At 34.2% G+C, this 21,910-nt stretch overlaps 1 protein-coding gene across 1 annotated transcript in view; it reads left to right on the forward strand.

Moving 5' to 3' along the window:
- Nucleotides 1-21,910, forward strand: part of LOC140747154 (neuroligin-4, X-linked) — a 114,012-nt gene that overhangs the window by 62,302 nt on the left and 29,800 nt on the right. Inside the window, exons 2-3 of the mRNA XM_073079429.1 lie at nucleotides 9,219-9,705; nucleotides 12,011-12,228. Of these exons, the coding sequence (XP_072935530.1) occupies nucleotides 9,362-9,705; nucleotides 12,011-12,228 (562 nt within the window). The 5' untranslated portion in view covers nucleotides 9,219-9,361. The remainder of the gene's footprint in view (nucleotides 1-9,218; nucleotides 9,706-12,010; nucleotides 12,229-21,910) is intronic.

A 21,910-nucleotide genomic window follows, 5' to 3' on the forward strand; every position in this document is an offset into this window, starting at 1 on the left:
CACCGGATCTGATAAATATTATCGTAAATATTCAGCGGCCAATATAGGCCGTTTGTATTTTAAATAAATAATGGAATGGAATTTTGCGCAGACACCATGTCAGGTTTTTGTACATCCGCATGATTACGTTGTTGCTGTACGATTTGATTCTTTTGTATTAAACGAGTCTGTGCCGGTTTTTAATTCATTTAAAAAATATTTATACGTATTAACTTTTTAAATTGGCGTACATGAAACGGAATGCGCCTCGCGGGTCGGTAGATAGTGACCGAACTAAAAAGATAAGCACAGTTTAGCGCTGTCGGGAATTGGATGGGCGACCGCTAGTGGCAATATTTTGTGCGCGTTGTAGTGCTCGTGCCTGTCCGTTAAGAAGTTAATTCTATTTATTACGCTCCGATAAGTAATAAATTATCTAAATTAAGTTTGCCTACCATATTTCATTATTTGACAATTATTGCCTAGAAAAAAAATTCACTTGTGGGTTAAAAACATGGGATTGGTTAGTGTAGAAGTAAATTGGATTTGTGTTTTTACTAACGAGAAATAGTTGGATAACAAATTTTAAGCCTTGCTGTTGTAGCGACTTCCCGCTACTCGTCAAGAAATGGCGCTGCTGAATCACGCTATCGAAGTTTTCTAAGAATCTTGCATATATACAAGCTCCGAACTGAGACTGTCGGAGCACGGCCGCTCCCCGGACATGATCACCTAGCCCGGCGGGAGATCTCCCTTTGCCAAACTGTAGATCTGAAAATACTTAATACGAATCGTAGATAAAAATTGTTAGAGATAGCCACCTACCTATGTTATTCTAAACAAGTGCACAAATGAAACTAAATTTGTTTGTTAGCTATAATAAAAATAATTTATAATCAACGACTTATCGTAAGTCGTGTCGTCACACCAACATCTAATTCAATCCTCACAATTGAAATTGTCTTACTCTGAAGTCTTTACGTTAGCAATATTAAGTTTATTACAAATCTGTCCTACCGTGTCCTAATAAAACTCGAATTAAATTTAATGGTAGAATTCGACTTTGTGACGTCATAAGAGAATTATTTTCTTACATTACTCGAAGGCAAAGTTTAAATTGGGCAGTTACAGAGTAAACGCGGGTCTTGGTTTATTAAAGCTGCTTACAAACTCTCATTAGGCGTATTACAGATGATAATTACTCGTATGGAAGACATGTTAATTAAATCCAAATGTAATAAGAATAAAAACAAAGAAGTAAAATAAAACAAGCTAAGTAGTTTTTTAGGATTTAATATAAAATAATTTCAAATGAGATACTATTTGCGGTTTTGGATGAAAATATAGCTAAATTTAAGTTTAAGTTAAAGGATGGTTATAGTATTTCAACATCCCACTCAGTAGGGTGGTGGCGTAAAGCACCTACCTTCCTGTCTGTCGTGGTGAAGTACCTATGTTAATAGAAGAATTTTGTCAACTCTAACTCTCTGTTCTATTTTATTATTTTTCTATTTAAGGTTTAGGTCAGGCAAACAGAAACCTACATACATAAAGTTATTTGTAGATATGGATATTTACTTCAGAGAGATCAGGTAGATTATTATACATTTAATATAAAATAAGTTATTTTTAAATTAATTATAAAATGGGGTCTGCGTAGTTCATTTAATACCTACTTCGCATTTCGAGCAAAGCCGCGGATAACAGTTATTCGTACTAATAGTAACTAGTAATGAAGTGAACCCAATATGGTTCGACCGAGGAGGTACCTATTTCTCGTGTGAAGCAGTTTTGCGATTTTTATAGAAGCGTATCGATGACAACTAAATTACAAAAGTACTACAAAATACTTGCAAAAGGTGTAAAATAATACATATATGATCGACATCAGGTAGAACTCCTGTTGTATATGAAGATAGTTAAAGATGTAGGAGTGTTAATAACTGATTACCAATAGGTTAACTGTATGCTCATTTACCACTTTAATCTTAAAAAAGTAATAAATGAAGCTTCACCACAAGTAATTAAGCCTGCGAAAATACTTTCTTATTATTTCAACTAGAGAAGATCGAGCGCTTTACTTAAAATAATGTGGTATTAAAAGAGAGTTAGGGTCTTGCAAAAATATTTTGCTGAGAATTAATGACCAGCAGAAATACGGCATTAGTCGCTTGAAATGTTATTGTTAATTTACTCGAGTGCTTATTTTTTAATAAGTTTTGTATTATGAGGTGAACAATTTTCAAGTTACAAATGTAATTTCATAAGTTTTGCTATTATGGAGGTTAACATTTTTAAGGAAAAAAAATATAATTGTCGTACTTCTCCAGAACATGAATTGATACTAATTAACTTTACAGTAAACTACAATAATTACTATGTACTGGCATCTCATCTTATATATAAAATTCTCGTGTCACAATGTTAGTTACTCCTCCGAAACGGCTTTACCGATTTTCACCAAATTTTATATGCATATTCAGTAGGTCTGAGAATCGGCTACTATCTATTTTTCATACCCCTAAGTGATAAGGGTTGTTCACTCTTAACATTTTTTTATTTATATGGCAACACAACGTTTGCCGGGTCAGCTAGTATTTGTATAGTATCTATGATTTTAGAGTCAAACTAAAAGTTCAATTTCACACACACACACATTTATACATACAATCATACAAACATACAAACATATGTACATAGACAGACACACACTGAAATATATGCGTTCTCAAAGCTGCTGACGTAACTGCTCAAGGTAATGTTTTTCGAGCGTATATATGCTTCATTCTTTGGCACGCCCTTCATCCCTAACGCCTGTATTGTAGATACTGTAGAGTGATATGCACTATATTTTTGAGACGGTCTTTTTGAGTTTATAATACTTTAGTTTAGGTAAATTTCAAAACAGTAAATTACAGTAAACAAAGAAACTACCGGGCACAATACGCCGAGACCACACTAAATTTGCATCCTAATTAAACCATATTCTCTTTATAACGAAAATCTTGAAATCGTAGACCTCATTAAAACAGCGAGGCTGTAATAATATTCATTTTACACGTATTTTGCACATGTAGCCGTCTTAATTATAATTTAATTTCGCTATAATAAGAGAATTTCGCCAAATGAAAGCTCTTGAGCGTCGCTTTTTGCAATTTAAATTTAGATGAACATTTCTATTTCCTACCATTTTCATGTAAAGTAAGATGCTTCCACACAGATGTATTAAGTTGTTTGTAATTAAATGGAAGTTGTAGATTATCCTAAAAGTAATAGAACCTTTTGTGGTTCGACTCCGGCGGCACCACTGCTAGACCTATTTCTGCCTAATGACACCAGTGTTCTTAAAATCTACGTCAAACTGCTGTGTTCTGATTTGAGGTGAGTGGTAATGCTTTTCTCATGGTGGTAAAGCACACTTATACTGGACATTCCACATTGGCAAATGGCACTAGTTGACCAAGAGGTCAACCAGTTCTGATCCACACAATGGACACTGGGCAATTTTTGGTCGACCGTAGACAACACTTTGAGCTTATAAAATTTTGATTATAGATTCTAATAATTAAACATTTGTTCTATAAAGAACTTTAATTTTAATATAAAACTGGCACAACAAAAACGGAGCCTTGTTTTAATCAAACCCGATCATATAGTTTGAAACTCAAATTTATACTATTTACACCGAAAGCCTTACTTAGCCTATTCATATTTTAGGGCAATTGTAGTTAAAGGTTATTAGGTCCGAAGTTTCGAAGTCTTCGTAAAATATTCCGAACCCGCATAATTAGCTCTTAAAGTTAAAACTAACTTGAACAAAGACAACGATATTCATCATCTTACACCCAAAAGTTGAAGTGTAATGACAGGCCCCAAACAGGAAAGTTGCTCAGTTGCCCTTTAAACAAAAAGAGAAGTGAATAAAATAAGCCTTCGCTCAACCCAATTTTACCTTAAAAACTTAGTCAATTTACATCGAAGTGTGGGAGGCCTGTTTGAGTGTTTGCTAGTGCTTGTACGAGTACTAATAAATTGAGCTTCTACGATGGCGACGTTGATTGTCAGCTGTAGTAAGGCAAAATATTAATCGCACTGCTATTCTCTAGTTCAAAAGATGTGGTAAAATGATAGAATGAATTTTTGTCAGCTCAGTCAATCCAAGCCTATTCGACAAAATATAGGGTATCGGTGTCTAGTTACTGTCCGATTGTATTCATACTTGTTTGCTAATTTAATATTTGAAAATCTTAAGACTCAGTGAAATTATTCTCACTAAAGACTCACTTACAATTATGAATACGAGTATACTCTCATTTAGCTCTTTAATTAGTATTATTTTGTATGAAAAAAATGGGAGCCATTAGCTGCTTGTTTGCTGATATCTTTGCTTGTAGTAGTGGTATCGAAATTAATCCACAAAGGGAGTATTTTCAACGTAATACTTCGAATCGCCAAAATGCTGACTTACCCAGAAAAATACACTCAAAAATTTCAAATCGTTATACTAGGCAAAATGAAATATAATTTACGTTTCAAGTAACTCGACCCGTGTAAACGCACCCAAATCGTAGTTTAAACGTGATATTATGTTCCGTGGCTAGATTTACGGGACGCGCGTGACGTCGTTCAACGGTCCTGACGGGTGCGTTAATATTATATGAAATAGGAACCTTGAGGTTGGTCTGTCATTTTAGCTGAGAAATTGAGGACGCGTAATATATTTTTATCGAGGCTCTTCACTATTTTTCACACTTATTGGTATTCAGATTTGGTAATTTGAGGAAACGATTTTTTAAGAAGGAAGGGAAAGGAGCTGTTTAATGTTCCTTGAATTTTAGAACGAGATTTAGAATCCTTTGTGATTTAAGTCCGGAGATACCACAGCCACACATATTTATACATAATAATAACAGTGTTAAGTGTAATTTTTTTGTGCTTTTAGGAGTGTGGTAAGGAAGATATTATATACTTATTCGAGGTGTTCCAACTTCAAGGTACTTCTGGGCAGCAGCCTATATATAATCTTATCTCCAGTTGATTACAGATGCCCGTCAAGTGGACTGCATGCTCGTATTCAACTTATATATAATTAAAATATGCTATATACAGGATCACAGTTTATAAAATAAGAACATCTGTCATGTTCTTATTAAGTTCAAACCCAAAACTCATGGTAGTCGGAAACTTACGCGACTAAGCTCTGCTACAGAACGTTATGTCAACAAGTAAATAAATCAAGCTGATCAACGTTATGTGGTCACCGTTAATTATAAATTGGAACGTACAGTGAAACAAATTCATTAACAATGCCGATATTTTATTCTCCCAATATAATATTGTTTTAATTTAATTAATTCATGTCATTTGCTCGGTTCGTTAAGCTCATATCGTTCTTTTTGGACAAAAATGGATAATGGATCAAAATGCTTTGTTCCATCATTATTATTATATTTATATACAGGATGATTTTTTAAAGTGGATCTGGATGGCGATGTCCAAAATTCTATAGATTAGCGAATAATCCTGAAAGGAGTTACACCAATTTAATTAAAACTAAAACTGCATCATAACTTAGATTAAAATAGAGAGTTAGATTAAACTCTATGGAAATTATTATTTAGCATTCTATTTCAAAATAAAGAAAAATCTATTTCAAATAAAACTTAAGGGGGTAAAACTTTGGATTATATAACGTTATGATATCGAATACGAAGTCACTGGCAAAAGCTATTTTGTCGATAAAACTGAAACATGATTTAATGAAACTGCATAATTAAGAGTAACTTTTCAATCATCGGAATAATTCAATGAAATCTTAAGCGTTATATTGACGATTTAAATTACGGTTTCATCCACAAACATTTCATTCTTTGCATCCTTTTTATTAATTCATATTTAATTATATTAATTCATATTTCCTTTCCTGATTAATTTACCTAAGCCTTGTTTCATACTGGGAAAATATGATCATTAATGTATTAAATTTTACAGTGAAATTTTGTGTGCAGCTGTAAAAAATACTTTCTTCCGAAATCTCTTATTTATTTGTAAAAATCAAAAATTTATGCAAAAAATATTTTAAACATTAAATAACTTTATAAAATACAGATTGTTTCGAATTCTACAATTACAACCACTTTAAATATTTTTTATCTTCTAGTAGTAAGTTTTTTAACAAAATGATAGTAACTTGTTAATGATTTTATTAAAACAATCATATTTTTTAATTATTATGTATGTTTTGTCTATTATTATAATACAATACCAATTATGACATGAAAAGCATATTAATTATGTATTTCGTATATTATTACAAGCGATACACGATTGCTCATTTAAAGTTACCAAATTACACAAGCGAAAACCTAAAATTCGAAATAACTTGAATAAAATTTGGAGCGAAAATATTTTTATTCAATTGTACATTGAAAATACACTCAGTATTTCGACATTACAAGTGCCCTCATTATCAAAATCCTCGCACATAATATGAAATTCTATATGGAATTTCTGCCGTGATACACGTACCTACAAAATAAGTGAAATAAATACAGTTGAGGGGATATTCCTTAATGAGGTCTAGTGAGGCCTCAGGTGGTCTAATGAAGCAGATTTATGATAAGGATATTAATGATTGCGAAAGCACAAGATCACATTTTTTTATAAAATTAAGTAAACGGGCATTCTAATTTAAAATCTTGCACAGAATTTCAGTCTCAGAAACCTTAAACATTGATTAATATTTACAGAACATTAATAACGTTATAAAATTAATTTTCAATTTGATTAATTTTGGTTTGAAAATTAAACCGGCACAGGCAAGGACCGCTGACCATCTTGTTTGGTGCATCATATCTCAAAGTAACGCTTATTCTACCACAGCTTTTTAAAAGATTACACCTCCAATATTATAAATAATTATAATACTTGTACAGTTTTACGCTGACTGCTTATTAAATCTCCATCACATTTAAGCCGAATATTTTAAATATTTATCATTACAATTTATTATGCCGTCTGTTATTAAATTACCAGATACTTAACCCAGATATTTTTAATAATTACCATTAAAATGTATTACTCCATTTTTAATTACACACAAAACAAAGTGATATTTAATATTCTGAGCGTTGCCTTTTTGACAATTAATGCTATTTTTTTTAAAACCAGCAATGATATTTTTATTTCATTTAATATTCTGAAATCTTAATTTTCGGATTGGTACTTGGCTCTGTTTGTAGTGAACGATAAATAATCGTCGTCAAACCATTGTGATCCCACAGCTGGGCACGAGTCTTCCTCTTGAGAGGGATGTATAGAAAGTGATTAATTAAAGTTAAAATTACGTAAAAATATAAAGAAATTAAGACCCAAGAATTGCAAAGTCACCATTCTTTTAACGACGATGTTTATACACTTAAACTTAGAAAGTTTAAATTCATAATTGAGATGTCAATAAGGCTTAGCTTTCGTCGATTATCATATGCTTGATGACATCATCAAATTTCGATCTTTGGTAGATAAAGAATTGATAGATTGATATCCAATACAGGCGTTACGCATTATTATTCGGCACTACTATCAGTGAAAACACATACACAATATATAAATTTATTTTGTGTAAACAAAACATCAAAGCCATATTTTATCAAATTATAATAACTAAACGGTTTAACCTTTATCCTTTCGGCTAAAAAACCGGATAACACATGAATTATTAGTAACACCGGTATCTTTATAGCGTGTAACACGTTAACGTATTTTTTCTCATAATAAATTCATATTAACGAGGCGGTTATCCGCTTTACATTCTAAAATTCACGGTTGAATATAATGGACGACAAAATTAGAGTCCAACGTGGTTCTTGTTTTTTGTTATGGTTGTATAAATGAAGTAATATTTTTCATAGTACTATTATGCGCAGGAAAACATGATTTTTGATAAAATATCAACTGTGCGTCGTCCGAAATAAAAAGGAATGAAAAATGTTTTAAGCATGTATCACTTTTTACTGGTACTTCACTTTTACGAGTTTTTGGAAAGCAATTTCAATATTTTAGTTTCTTTTTTATGATACCGAAGTAGAAAACGAGCACTACATGTTAAGTGGCTACTGCTTGCCTAGTAGCGTAGCGAAAAAATCTAAGTCTATGTTGCCTACTGTAATTATTTGCTTTCATTTTATTTGTTAATTAACATTACAGCATCGGTTCGGTCGAACGTAAAAATACAGTACGAGTATCTGATTTAGACTACGCTTGTATCCAAAATCATTTGAAATATTTATATCGGATTTGGTTACAGTTTCGATATATTTATATTTTAGGTAGGTAACATCCTTGATACATGCCACTCTACTGCAGTACCTAAAACAAAATCCAAAATGAAGAACATTGCGGAAACAGATTTTAATAACGGAATTGCAGTGCCTAATTACCAGCACTAATTACTTCATCCTTGTTCAGAATTCCAAATTTGGACTAAGTAGTATTTCACCAACTTGGCAAACTGCTTCAAAGAAATTGTAATTTTAGCACTAAAATCTCTTGCACTAGCACTAAAACTGCAAGATTTTAATATTACACTGGCAGGTGGTCAAACATATCTCTAGATTCAGACAAAGTTCTTTGGTCGGTAAAAGTAAATTTATTACCGTAAATTATCATTATAATTCCATTCAACATCCAGTTATATAAACGAAACGTCCTAAATTGTTACCTGAATCCTACAGGCCCTTTAGTTTTTTTGTATATTTCTGTATTTCACGATGAATAGTTTATATTTAACGATACATATTGTTCCATAAGTAGGTCTGAAATTAAGTGTCATTCAAACATGGAACAGAAACTTTTCTTTTCTATGCATTCAAACAACTGTTTGTAAAATGACCTTTAGTCTAGGCAGCCTCGTTATTCTATTCATCAGTTATTATAAGCCTAAGTCTAAGCTCAGAGTTTCCTGTTCCTTTTTACAGATAAATCTCATAAACTTGAACTCTTAATTTTTTTTTATAATAATATGGTGTAGCAGATGAGGATGCAGTCCACCTGATGGTTAGTGGCTACTGCCGCCCATGGACATCTGTAATCGACTCGACGGAGGTCGACCACCGATGCGCCGCTACCCCTGAGGACTAAGCTGGAACGCCTCGGAATAGTATGTCTCCCTTAAATATAGGTGCCTTCTATAATAGCCTTGAGGAGAAAAAAGTCATTAATGTATATATTTTTTGTTCCAGGTATAAACACAAGTGCCCTGCGAAACTCCAACCAGGACCGCTACTTTAAATCATTAAACAAAATGACGTAGCAATTATTATAATGAATTTGACAGCTGACATATGTGTAGGTGAATAGAGAAATGGGTCTACCAAGGTGATATATGCAGAAAATGGCCACCGATAGACTGCCATTACACATTTGCAACTCAATAAAGCAATACTGGTTGAAGGCAGATAGATTATTCATATGCCAACTAAAAAGAAAACCAAAGTTAATAGTTCTGGAGAAGATAAAGTTAGTCTTGTTGTTAGTGTTACTGTTGAGTGTGAATTCGAGTGGTAATAGTTACAGTGGTAGGAATTCTATGTTAAGGACTAGAGTGATCGGGACGAGGTACGGGAAACTACAAGGTGTGATAATGCCAATGGATCAACACAAGTACCTGAAACCAGTTGAAGCGTATCTCGGAGTACCCTACGCTACACCTCCCACAGGTTCTAATAGGTATGTACAAATATATTTGTGTTCGCTGCAATTAAATGAAATAAATGTGACAATTTATTTAAAGATTGTATTTAGTAAAACAAATGTTAAAATTTGTCGACATAAATACTCCATATTTGTAGTAAAACACAAGATAACGTGCATAATAAATTTAGTGCAAAAAGGAGTAACACTAAAATAAAAGTTTCACAAAAATATGGCGTTGTAGAAAATTTCATTTGAAATATTCAGTATTTAACATTTTGAACATGGAACAGGGTAATAACTTTGTGCTGTTCATACTTGTTTCAAGTATCTTGTAAACACAGCGCCGCGGACAGCACATAACGAGATGTATGCAGCACAACGGGTAGCACATAAAATGTATTCCATTTATGAGCCGTTTTCCACTTGACTATCATTATTTAAATATTTTGGCATAATAAGCTACTGATTCCATTGAGTGAGTAGAGACTAACTAAGAAATGTTTAGGATTGTTGATACAAAAGTACACTTTGATGTTGTTATGCTGTTTTCTTTTAAGTAAAATATTTTGAAGAAGTCATGGCGTAGGTATTCCTAGATAAAATTCTCGAAGACAAAATTTATATACATTATGATTAATCGACAATTCAATATATTACAATTTTTAACTTAAGAAAAATAGCACCATATTCTTTTATTCTACGTATTACTTGGGATCCAAGTTATTATCAAATGTCAATAAGGGTTAAACCAGCAATATTCATAAAAATATTTAAACTCGGCCCACTCAAAAAATAAACTTTGATTTTACGATTCATTGCTACTTATAATATCGATAAGCAGTGAAGAAAACTGGAATAAATCTAAATAATGCTTCTGAAATTTAAATTCGAATTTGATATTTATATCTCTTGACGTTCGCCGTCGATAAGATCAGTCAATACCAAAAAAGTTATTCGCAAGATAAAAATGCATTTGGCTTCGACATCTTCGAATACAATCCAGCTATTAAACTCAGAATATCTTCCCAATTTTGAAACTTTACTACTAAAGTTAGGACCGATATTCATAATTGAAATATAAATTACATTCCCGTCTGGACCATTTGGTTTAATAATACCGATTTCAGCGACCGTTTCTATAGATTTCAATTTTCAAACTCGCACGAAATAGATTGGAACTATGAAATTGTATGACAAATTCAATAGTTTAGACCGATGTCCTAAAATAATTTATGGAATAATTATCTCGTTTTGGATGTAAAGAGCGATTTGCAATATTAAATCGATTTACTTATTGAATACTAGATTTTGGCTGCGAAACCACCTCTCCTGAGAATAATTATATTGTTATGCTTCATTATAACATTCAGACTTTTAGTTATAATGCGAAATTAAGTTACGTTTAGATCTAAAGTTTGTCAAATTAATACTTACTGTTATAAGGGTCTGCAGTCCATAATTCAGCTCTCTGCGATTTTATTAGAATATTTAGGAGTAAACGAGCGTGCAGTCCACGTCGGAGCACTTCGGCCAATCACATCTTAGAAATTCAGCAACACTTATAGTACTTAGTACGCTATTTATAGCCTTCGAAACATCACTGCTCCTGAGGTCCAAGGTCTTTTGACATACAAAATGCCACCCTTTATATAATAGAAGCTGAAACATGCTGTAAGTCATAAATCTATGCGGAGCTATTCACATGGTACTATAACCCCAAAATCTATTATCACTTATTTGCCTTATGGCTTATTAAATTAAATTTCATTAAGATTTACTCGTCATTTATCGAATAAATATTGAAAAATATTGGTAATAGAAAATACTAATACGATCTACTTTAAACGTGAAAACATATTAAATTTTGTTACGAAAATGATATTATAGAAAAGGTTAAGTGAGGGCCGACGAATGTAGGACAAATAAAGGATCATTATTTTTTAATGATTTAATTATACGTACAAATCCTTTTTAGATTTTTTTTATTTCCTTTTCATTTCGTTTGAAATAATATTGAAAGTTATTTTTGTATATTGGGGTTATCAAAGCATATGGGTGAAATCGTTTGCGATCGTTTTGAGAGGAGAAAAATATGAGGAAATACAGTTAAAGTGTAGATGTTCTTGCAGCTGAAGTAGTCTTATAATAAGAAACACAAGGGCAATATTTAGCAGCAGGTATACTGCTTGTTCAAGACGCTAAAGTTTAGCCAACACATCAAACAGACATAATTATTTATGTCGTGGAGACTCTTGTTTATCATGTTAGTTATTCATATTCCGTTTCAACTACTATAAAAAAATTGTAAGTATTTATTAACAATAATTATTTTCCACAGGTTCGCACCAACGCGAGCGCCAGCACCTTGGGACGACGTGAAGACCGTGGATACGATGGGTCCAGTCTGTCCACAAAGGTTACCAGACATCGCCAACGAGACTCTCGTATTGGAGCGAATGCCTAAGGGCAGGTTGGAGTACCTCAGGAGATTACTGCCAAGACTGAAGAACCAGAGTGAAGACTGTTTGTACATGAACATTTATACGCCAGTGCAAGGTTTGTGAATGATAATATTCAATTTTTGATAATTGTAACAAAAAGTATATTTGTAGTTGAGATCTATGCCGTATATTGCTTAAATAGAGCTGTGATCTTTAAATGGATATCTTTAAACATAACTAGTAACCCTGTGCCTAATTTGAGCTTAATAGAAACACTGCATCAAAACCCATTCAACGCCTTAGCTACAGCAACATAGACAGACAAAATACAATCAGAAAATGGCTTTAAACTTATAAAGTTCTCCCGTCAGGTTTAGAAACAGAAAAGTATTATGAAACTAGTCACGTAGTAGCTGAAAATAAAACAATAACAAGAGAATATTTCACACACAATCCTACACTCGCCTTATCTCCTCACCTACAGAATGTTTCCGCACCGCGCCCCCGTATTCCGTGCTCAGCGGACTTGAACATATTCCATATCACAGTCACGCACAATTTATTTCACTATGCCTAAGGGACCTGTTTCAGTAACAGGTGACTGAACTAGTGTTTCAGAGTTAATGTTTTTCCAGCATATGTTTGTCTTATTCTTTGTCACACCCTACATGAAATATGTTAATATACTTAAAGGGTTGTTAGATAATTTTATATGTAGGAGTGAAAAATGCCGTATTTTTAAGCAGTTTATAATAATTCGTCTAGTACTATCAAAAGTAGAATTTTTCCCGGAGTAAGAAGATAATCTATCGCCAGTTATGATCTCTTTCATAGTGAGACATGTTTATATAGAAGAAAATTATCATGGAGATATAAAGATCACGCGTCACTGCATTCGTTATGGTAGATTTGCGAAGTTTGTCGCTACGGGACGCGTCATGCTCCGATTGACGGTTACAGAGGATTTACTTTTATGAATATCACGTCATATCTACTGATCTACTGACGCTTTTTGAAATTGTGGTCGTGGTGAGTTAGGAAGATGATTTCATATAATTGAGAAGGTGACTGCTTAATTAAAAATAAGATACTAAAAGTTTTAAGTTGAAGACATACTCGTAGATGAAATAACAAAATGTATACTTTTAAGCAACCCAGCGTTTAAAGAGGTGCTGTCAAGATAATTTATGTTATAAACAAGGTTGATAGGTAATAGAAGAAATATTCATGAATATTTATAATAATAAGTTTCATATTAAGAATTTTTATACTGATATTAGTTAAAAAGTAAATATTTTTATATTTCATATTAAAGCTTGCGATACACATTTTATGGATAACTTTGTAAAATGTTTAATAAACCTTAAATAAAATCTAAGCAAGATTTACCTTCAGCATGGCTTTGAACATTCACCTCATTTGCTGAACAAACTTGTAACGAAAATAATTCCTTGAGCAACATCAAGTAAGCAGAAATTTCAAAGACGGATAAAAATCAAAATATTCAAGCTGTTTTAACTTAATTTTCTTTAAAAAGTGAAATATCACAATCGCTAAAGTTCTTTAAGTTTATGAAGCAGGTTGTAAAAATCGCATACCCAATTTTATTAAACACTAATTCAGAAAAAGGTAATATTGTTTATGGAAACACAGAGGTTGTTATGATAAAAACTACAAATTCATCAGTGATGGCTATTTTTCTTATTTTCAAGCACATTCATATACGCTTCACCGTATTCGTCAATCATAAAACAAACAACAATAAATGTAATGAAAAAGTAAGTGCCGATAAAAAAATCCATTAAAAATAAATTTTCGTGGGCAACATACATCAAACTGACCGATTACCATAATAGCTTTGGTAACATTAAATTCATTGTTGTAGGTCCGACCATTATTGTTATGTAAAAAATTACTCCCATGTTTTATTCAAACCAGCAATTATCCGGTTGTTCGCTCCCATAAATTATACAACAGTGGAACGACAAATGTAATTCCATCGTTGCATTTCGAAGGAAAAATATTTCGCTTCAACATATTATCGAGTAATTTCTGCAATGGATTTGTTCCTGGTAAATTCAACGTTCAACCGGAAACTTTATGAGTAATGAAATGAAATATGCTGAAAACGCGAAATGTATTTATGCGGATGACAAAATTGATTACAGTGATGTCAACGAAGTATTAAATGGCGATTTAAATTACGATACTGAAATACAATTACTTACAGTTCACTAAGAGGTAGGCGTACATAATATTGATCAATACATTTCGAAAGCAGTAAGTTACCAACAACGTTTACAATATGGTCGTTTGAAATGTAATATTCTGTAATGACATCGATGAAGTAATCATATTGACCGATGAAGACACAGAAATAACAAACTGATATCAGCGTCAATAGTGATTACTTAACGTGAAGTGGAAAACTATAATGACGAATTTAATACCCATTTAAATAATCATCCAATTGTTTATAGGAAAAGATTTTAATATTTCAAAATTTAGGTCAAATTCAAATACATCTAGACTGATTAAAGATGGATAACGATTTAAGAGAAGCCATAGAATTCAAACGGTAATATAAAATCATTTTCAAACGAAGTCGTAATTTAAGCGGCAAAGAATAGCGACTCCTTCAGTCCTCGGGCTCAATAAGGGAAATTCCTCTGTGATTTAACTGCACTAAATTTTAATACTTTATGTCAATAGTTTCTATTGAAACTAATGAAATGTCGTCCGCACGCCCGTGGAGGCTTTCCTTCGGCTTTCAGACGAAAATTTTAATCATAGTCCACAATAGCGTCCCCTTTCCATACGAATAGTTTTATGGAGAGAAAATTTTCTACGTTTTCCAACAATAGCTCTTTAAGTTTTGTTGTGTTTAAACGCTCATCGAAGAATGGTGTGAATAACGTGTACGAACAAGACTTGTTTTTATTATCCCTCCGTCGTACAATAGATTTCTCTTCCTTGGTTTCTGTGGGATTTCAATGTGGGAAATTCCAATGTTTGATATCTTTTAGTAATTAAATGAAAGCGTGAAATGCTATCAGTTTGCCTTTTTTGTTAACGAAACAAAATATAATTTATAATGTATACCTAAATGTATTTCAAAATACATATTAATAATATTTCATCAAGATTTTATCGCTCATATATTTTTTTAATTTAGACTGCAAAGAGATCAACTTTGATGCACAAATTACTTCAATAGCATTTGTAACCAGTATGCCGTTTTCTGTTTCAGTATATTAAAATATTTGAAATGACATTTCATTTTATCATTTTATACCAGTTCGTATACCTGCGGTATGTCAAAATATTCAAAGGAAAATACGAAAATGTTTAATATTTATATACGAAACGTTTGACATGCATACACGTTGGCTCTACAGCCTCGCTGAAACATGTTCGGATCAGCGCGGCAAAGTTGCTCGAATTTTGTATCTTTCACGCTTATTTAGTTTCTATTTAAATTTGCTACTACTTTTGGGATGCTGCGAATTATATTGTGTAACTAAGATTTTTTGTTACAAAAGATGCATGCCCATTGGTGGAATAAACAGAGATTGATAATGTTGATGATGCTTTAATAGACATTTATCCTTGTTGGCCAGTCATCATTATATTAATATGTGAGGATAAGAACTGACGAAAGACTTATGCTGGTCAACATGTTTCTCTTTTTTACGACCGAAAAAAGTCTACTAAATGATTCAACCGTATCCAAACTATAGTTTGACAAGACATAGACAATAAAAAATGAATATCCTTTTTCCATACAGCAAGGAACAGTTCGCAGAAAATATTATTAGAAACAATACTCACGATGAAATATTCGACAATATATGTAAATATCTGTAACATTTATACACGAAGTTTATACATAATTTGCCTGGATCATCTCAGCCTCACCGAAGCATGTTCGGCTCAATGCAGCAACGTTGCTGGAAATTCTTATCTTTCGTGTTAACCGGTTTCCCTTCATATTTAGTATCAGTTTTCGGATATTGCGTGTACATTACGTTACTATCTAACGTAGTTAATCAGTTACTAAAAACTAGTTATACATTTATTTATAACTATATAACTAGTTAAATGAAACAGAGCATTCGTTTGTGCCTGTAAACTCATTAGGACGGGTTGCCAAAGTTGTTTAATCTTACTTTATATCTGTTTCTGATAAAACATCTGTTATACACACAAAATGATTTTTATGGTCATTCAAATAATTAACCTACTTCAGAAACTACTTTTGAATTGAAAATGTTTATATGTACACAATAGTCACAAACCGTAAAATTTATATTTGTAACATAATTATGTTGTCAATGAAATGAAAATTACCAGCAATATATCAAAAACCACGAAGAAAGTAGCAAAGACACAATTATCTACCCAAATCGAAATATCGAGAGACGGAAATGTAAAAATGTTGAACATTTAGACATGAAAGGTTTATGCATACTTTACTGGATACACGGATTTGATCTCAGCCGCCAAAGCCTGTTCACTCAGCGTAGCAACGTCGCTCGAATTCCGACAGTACCTACAATACTGAACGTGTAAGAACTTTTCCATTTTCTTCCCATCATGCATTTTTTCCACCAAACATTCACATAATATAACAAGTTCGTAGATTTGTAAAGCTTATTAGCAACATTAAATCTACTAACTATTACGGATTATGCTATTTTTTAGGATTAGGATTACCTAATGACTTTATCCTTACCGATAACAAGAAGATTTTAGTAGCTATAAAAATACTTTATTTGACCAATTTTAACGATATCTACTTTTTACCCGACTGCCTAGGAAGGGTTATGTTTTTCGCGCATTATTGTACGTTTTTGTAGGTAAGGGTGGTAATCTTAAATATTGGCAATAACAGTTTTAATTCACGTTTGAAGATAAACAATAACATTTTTTTCATGCAGTGTTGGTAATACATAGCCACATTCGAGTTGACAACCAGATGAGAAGGAAAATGAAATTATAGTTATAAATTAATGCAATGAAACTAGCACAAATACGTAGTCGATGCAATTGCGGCTAACTTAGCAGCATTTGAGGGTGGTACAACCCTTTATGATTCAATTCCGGTGGCACCACCGCCACAACAGTAGCGTAAGTAGCGTTAAGCACTGCTGTGTTCTGGTTTGAAGCATGTGGTAAGGGAGACATACTTTTCCGAGGCGTTTCAGCTTAGTCCTCAGGGGAAGCGGTGCAATTGTGGCCGACTTCAGGTAGGAATATCTGGGGTTGATAATAGATATCCATGAGCGGCAGTAGCCACTTACCATCAGGTGGACTGCATTCTCGTCTGCAACTCATACATTATAAAAAAAACTAATAATTTAAACAAAGTAGTAGAAATCAATATATTCGACTCCAGAAGTATCACCGCCTCTAATAACAGTCTAATAATATGTTCCTATCTGAACTAAGTATCCATACGGCACCCGTATGAAGACATAGGCTACTTATTTGAGGCGTTACAACTTAGTCCTCAGGGGTAAATACGTATCATTGGCCAGCGTCAGTTAGGAATTTAATCTTATCACGACTTGATTGCCGATGTTTATGGGTGTGAGTAGTCTCTTACCATCAGGCGGACTGCATGGTAATTTGCTATTATAAAAAAGGCACAATGGAATTAATAAGCAGTCGGTATTCATAGAAAAATAAGTCTTATCATGATCTAGCAATGAATCAGGGAATAAAAATGATATTTAATATTCGTATCCGAATATTTCATGCAAATTTTATCCGGATATACAGATCTGATCTCTGTTTCGTCACATCGTGTTCAGATCAACTCAATATACGTGGCTTGAATGTTCTGTATTTGGTGTCTGGAATGTGTTATTGACACTTATATAGTTTCTGAAGTCTGAGGAAAGATATCCAACTATATAGTAGAAATAGATCGGACTTTTAATGTCATCCGAAGTGAGCCAATTATCGTAAATTATGCACTTTATGAAGATCATTATCCATCTTATAAAATTCTTCAAAAAGAATAAGGATGGAACTTTTTGTAAGCATTATGTAGTTATTTGAAACTTCATATAACGTGGAATATTATTTTAGTAGTTTATGCAAAGTAATAGATAATGAATGTGGTATTCTAAAAACAAGCAAAAGCGTATCAGGTGTTAATGTTTAGTAGGTAACTACTACTTTAGAAACGACAATTGAATTCGCACAACTCGGATTTTTATTTTACTATCATTTCATCTTGCAAAAATTTAGACATACAATCAAGTACGTTATCCTTTGAAACTGCTCCAAAATAAGCAAAACTGTATTTCATTTACAAAAGCAAGCACCAAAACGACTCACGATTCTAAAGCAAAATGAGAATTGTAGACAAAAAGCAACGGATGTGCAGAAATTTAATGCAGAGTTGAATGACCCAGTGTTTGCTGGATCTAGATATTTTGCTAGAATAAAGTAAAGCAAATGATACAGTAAATATCAAGAATAAGATAAGTGTGGACTGTAAGAATATTGTTGAAAAATGTAACATTGTAGAACTCTTTGTTGTTTCTGTTAGTAAAGATGATAGATGATACACGTACTCTATCAAGAGTGAGATAAACGTGGTTAAGAAATGTTAGAATATTTTAAAGTTGGTAGAATTTTACTAGTATAATGTTAAGCCAGTGATTTTAATACCAAGAATAAGATAAGGTCGACTGTAAGGACGCGAATTTTATTTTTATTTTTATGACATTGTTGAGATAAACGAGTGCGCGTTCAACCGATAAGTGATCACTGTCGCCCATTACCACCTGAAATCGACTACAAAGAGGATCGAAAAAATATTTATTTTACACTACCAGCACGCAACAATAATTTTATTTAATTTTAAACGTAAAGTCTACATTCCAATGAAATGTACACTCCATTTCATATTAAGGTAAAAATTACAAAATATTTTCATACGTAATATTCTCCGCCATTAATATTCACATCTCATATTTTCCTTGGTATTCACTAAGCAGGGCGAGGCCCGGGATACGGCCCAAGCAAATGTTGACTCAATGGATATCCGGCAGACGGCGGCACAGTCGAATATTTAGTTCGGATATTTTTGTAACTTAGACCTACTCGTAGGTTTTGTGATTTGAATAAGAATTGTAAATACACTTGAAGTCAGATTGACCATACATATATTGTTGAAAACGTTATAAATATTTTATGTAATTTAATTATAGAGTTATGTTGTGCTGTCGCTTTCTACAAATTCAATACGATCCCACCAAAATCGTAACTAAACCTGACGTAGACGCATTTTTAAACATTTTAGTAACGCACTTACATCAAGTATAAATAGGACAACTTTAAACACAAAGTTAGAATGCTTTATGTGCCAGTGTTGTAATTGCACTATTTAGATAAAAACATAAAAAATGTAAGTTATGTATTTTTTTTTAATTTTTTGCGTAAAGTTTTGAAGCTAAAGCACTTAACATACTTAAAATATTCTCCGCCATTATTATTCACATCTCATATTTTGCTTGGTATTCACTAAGTAGGGCGAAGCTCAGGATACGGCCCAAGCAAATGTTGACTCAATGGATATCCGGTAGACGGCGACACTGTCGGATACCTATTTAGTTTGGATATTTTTGCAGCGAAGGCCTGCGTGACTTAATTTGAATAAGATTTATAAAAATACATTAAATCCCTACTTATATACGATACCTTCCTTTTTTAAAAAAAATTGTGTAATAGAATGAGTGATATAGGCAAACTATCTTTTGTCATTTAATAGATGGTCTTATCAATAAGTAGGAATTAAAAACTGAAAGATACGTTCATAATTACGTCCTCAAGCAACTAACTTGGAACGCTTCACGGACAAAAGCAATGCAAATAATCATTTTCCAGTATTTTTGCTTCGTACGGCAGCTTGTTTATCTTAAAGCTTTAGTCATTCGAGTATTCATTGTTTTATCTTCTATTCATGAAAATAATGAATAAAGTCGTCACAATATCCAACAAGGCGTGGGAGTTAAAATCGTGTGTCATAAATACTGATTTATTTATAGGACAATGTATGTCAACCGTGTAATTACAACGTCGGCTCACGAAATTGGAAACAATAAATGCCTTGACATTTGGAAATGTACAATTATCTTGAATTTGTAATAAAAATCTTTTGTATAAATGACTGTGGATACTACAATTCGTTTGCGATGTCATTCGGACGCTTAAAATATTTAACTTGCATTTATTAATATTTTTGTATGAAATGTATTTAATGTTACGAAATGTTTTCAAATAATCGGTTGCAATATTTTTTCTTAATTTTCACGACCTTACGTTCAAGCAACGACCTCGATTGCTTTGTGAAATTTCCCGTGTATATCATAGGAATCGAGTAAAAGGGTAATTCATATGGGTACTCGTATTAGCGTTTCCCGTAAAAGTTAAAGAAGTACTATTGACATACATACATATAACGACGTATTGATGACAAACGTAAAACTATCTCCTACTACCCTTTTTTTTTTTTGTTATCGAGGGGGAAACCTTCAAAAGGTACCCGGCACGTGGGAGCGACGCCGGGTTATGTGGGATTTTTACCGCACTAAAACCCCCCCGGTGGCCGTCCTCTGCGCTGCGTAGAGGGTTCCGGGATCTTCAAAGGAACGCAACCGGAGTCCTCTTAGCGCGTTGCCCCGTGGGGCTCCGCCCAGGTGAGCTTGACGCTCGCCACACCATCTGGTGTGTACGACGGTATGCGACCACACATACCGTCGTCCTTCCCGGGGCCGCTGGCCGGGCGGTTCGAGCTCCCACTCTTGCCGCCCGCAACCCCGGAAGCCCCCTTTTAGTCGCCTCTTACGACAAGCAGGGGATAACGTAGCCCTATTCTAGTCCCGGAACTACAGGGACACCGCGCCGGGGGACCTACGGCCGCGGCGACTCCTCCTCCGAGCGGGTTCAGCGCGCTCCCTTGCTCGTTCGGCGTCTTCCTTCGCAGACATGACCACGTCGCAGAAGGTGATCATGCCGTTCCAGGCCTCGCTGCTCTGAACCATCGCTCCGACGATGGCCGACGGAGACAGATCCGGTCCCACTTTTTCGACGAGGATCCGCCGCTGCGACTCCCACGCTGGGCAGTACTGCAGCGTGTGCTGTGCAGAGTCCTCGTCGTGTCCGCAGTGATGGCAATGGGCCGTCTCCTCTCTTTGTATCCTATTCAGATACTCACCGAAACAGCCATGTCCGGTGAGTATCTGAGTAAGACGGTAGGTCACTCTACCCCTACTCTTCAGCCAGGCCCGCAAGTTTGGTAGGATAGCGTCAACCACCCTTTGGCGTATGTTCCGAGGCTCATGGAGCCGTTCGCGCCAGCACCTCAGAGCGCGCCATCTGGCTCTCCTCCGAAGCGCTCCGATCGTCTCTTCGTCGAAGGGTTCAGTCCTCTGACGGAGGTCGCGGATCTTATAGAAGACCCGTGCGTCCATATCCGCCAGAATGTCCAGGGGCGGAAACCGCCCCAGGACTGTCGCCGCCTCATACGATATAGTACGATAACCTCGGGCGACTCTGATTGCGATCGTACGTTGCGCGGAATTCAGTTTCCGCGCACGACGCCGGCTGGCAGACAACTTGTCCGACCATACCGGCGCACCGTAGAGCGCAATCGAGCGTATCACACCCGCGTAGAGGCGGCGGACTTCTTCCCTTGGTCCCCCGAGATTCGGCAGCAGTCTGTGCAAAGCACCCGCTACCTTATGAATTCGAGGGACGAGACGGTCGAAGTGCTCGTCGAA

Source organism: Epargyreus clarus, unplaced genomic scaffold (genome assembly GCF_041222505.1).
Source record: "Epargyreus clarus isolate Ecla_fem2 unplaced genomic scaffold, WU_Ecla_fem_2.2 ptg000014l, whole genome shotgun sequence".
Classification (NCBI taxonomy): Eukaryota; Metazoa; Arthropoda; class Insecta; order Lepidoptera; family Hesperiidae; genus Epargyreus; species Epargyreus clarus.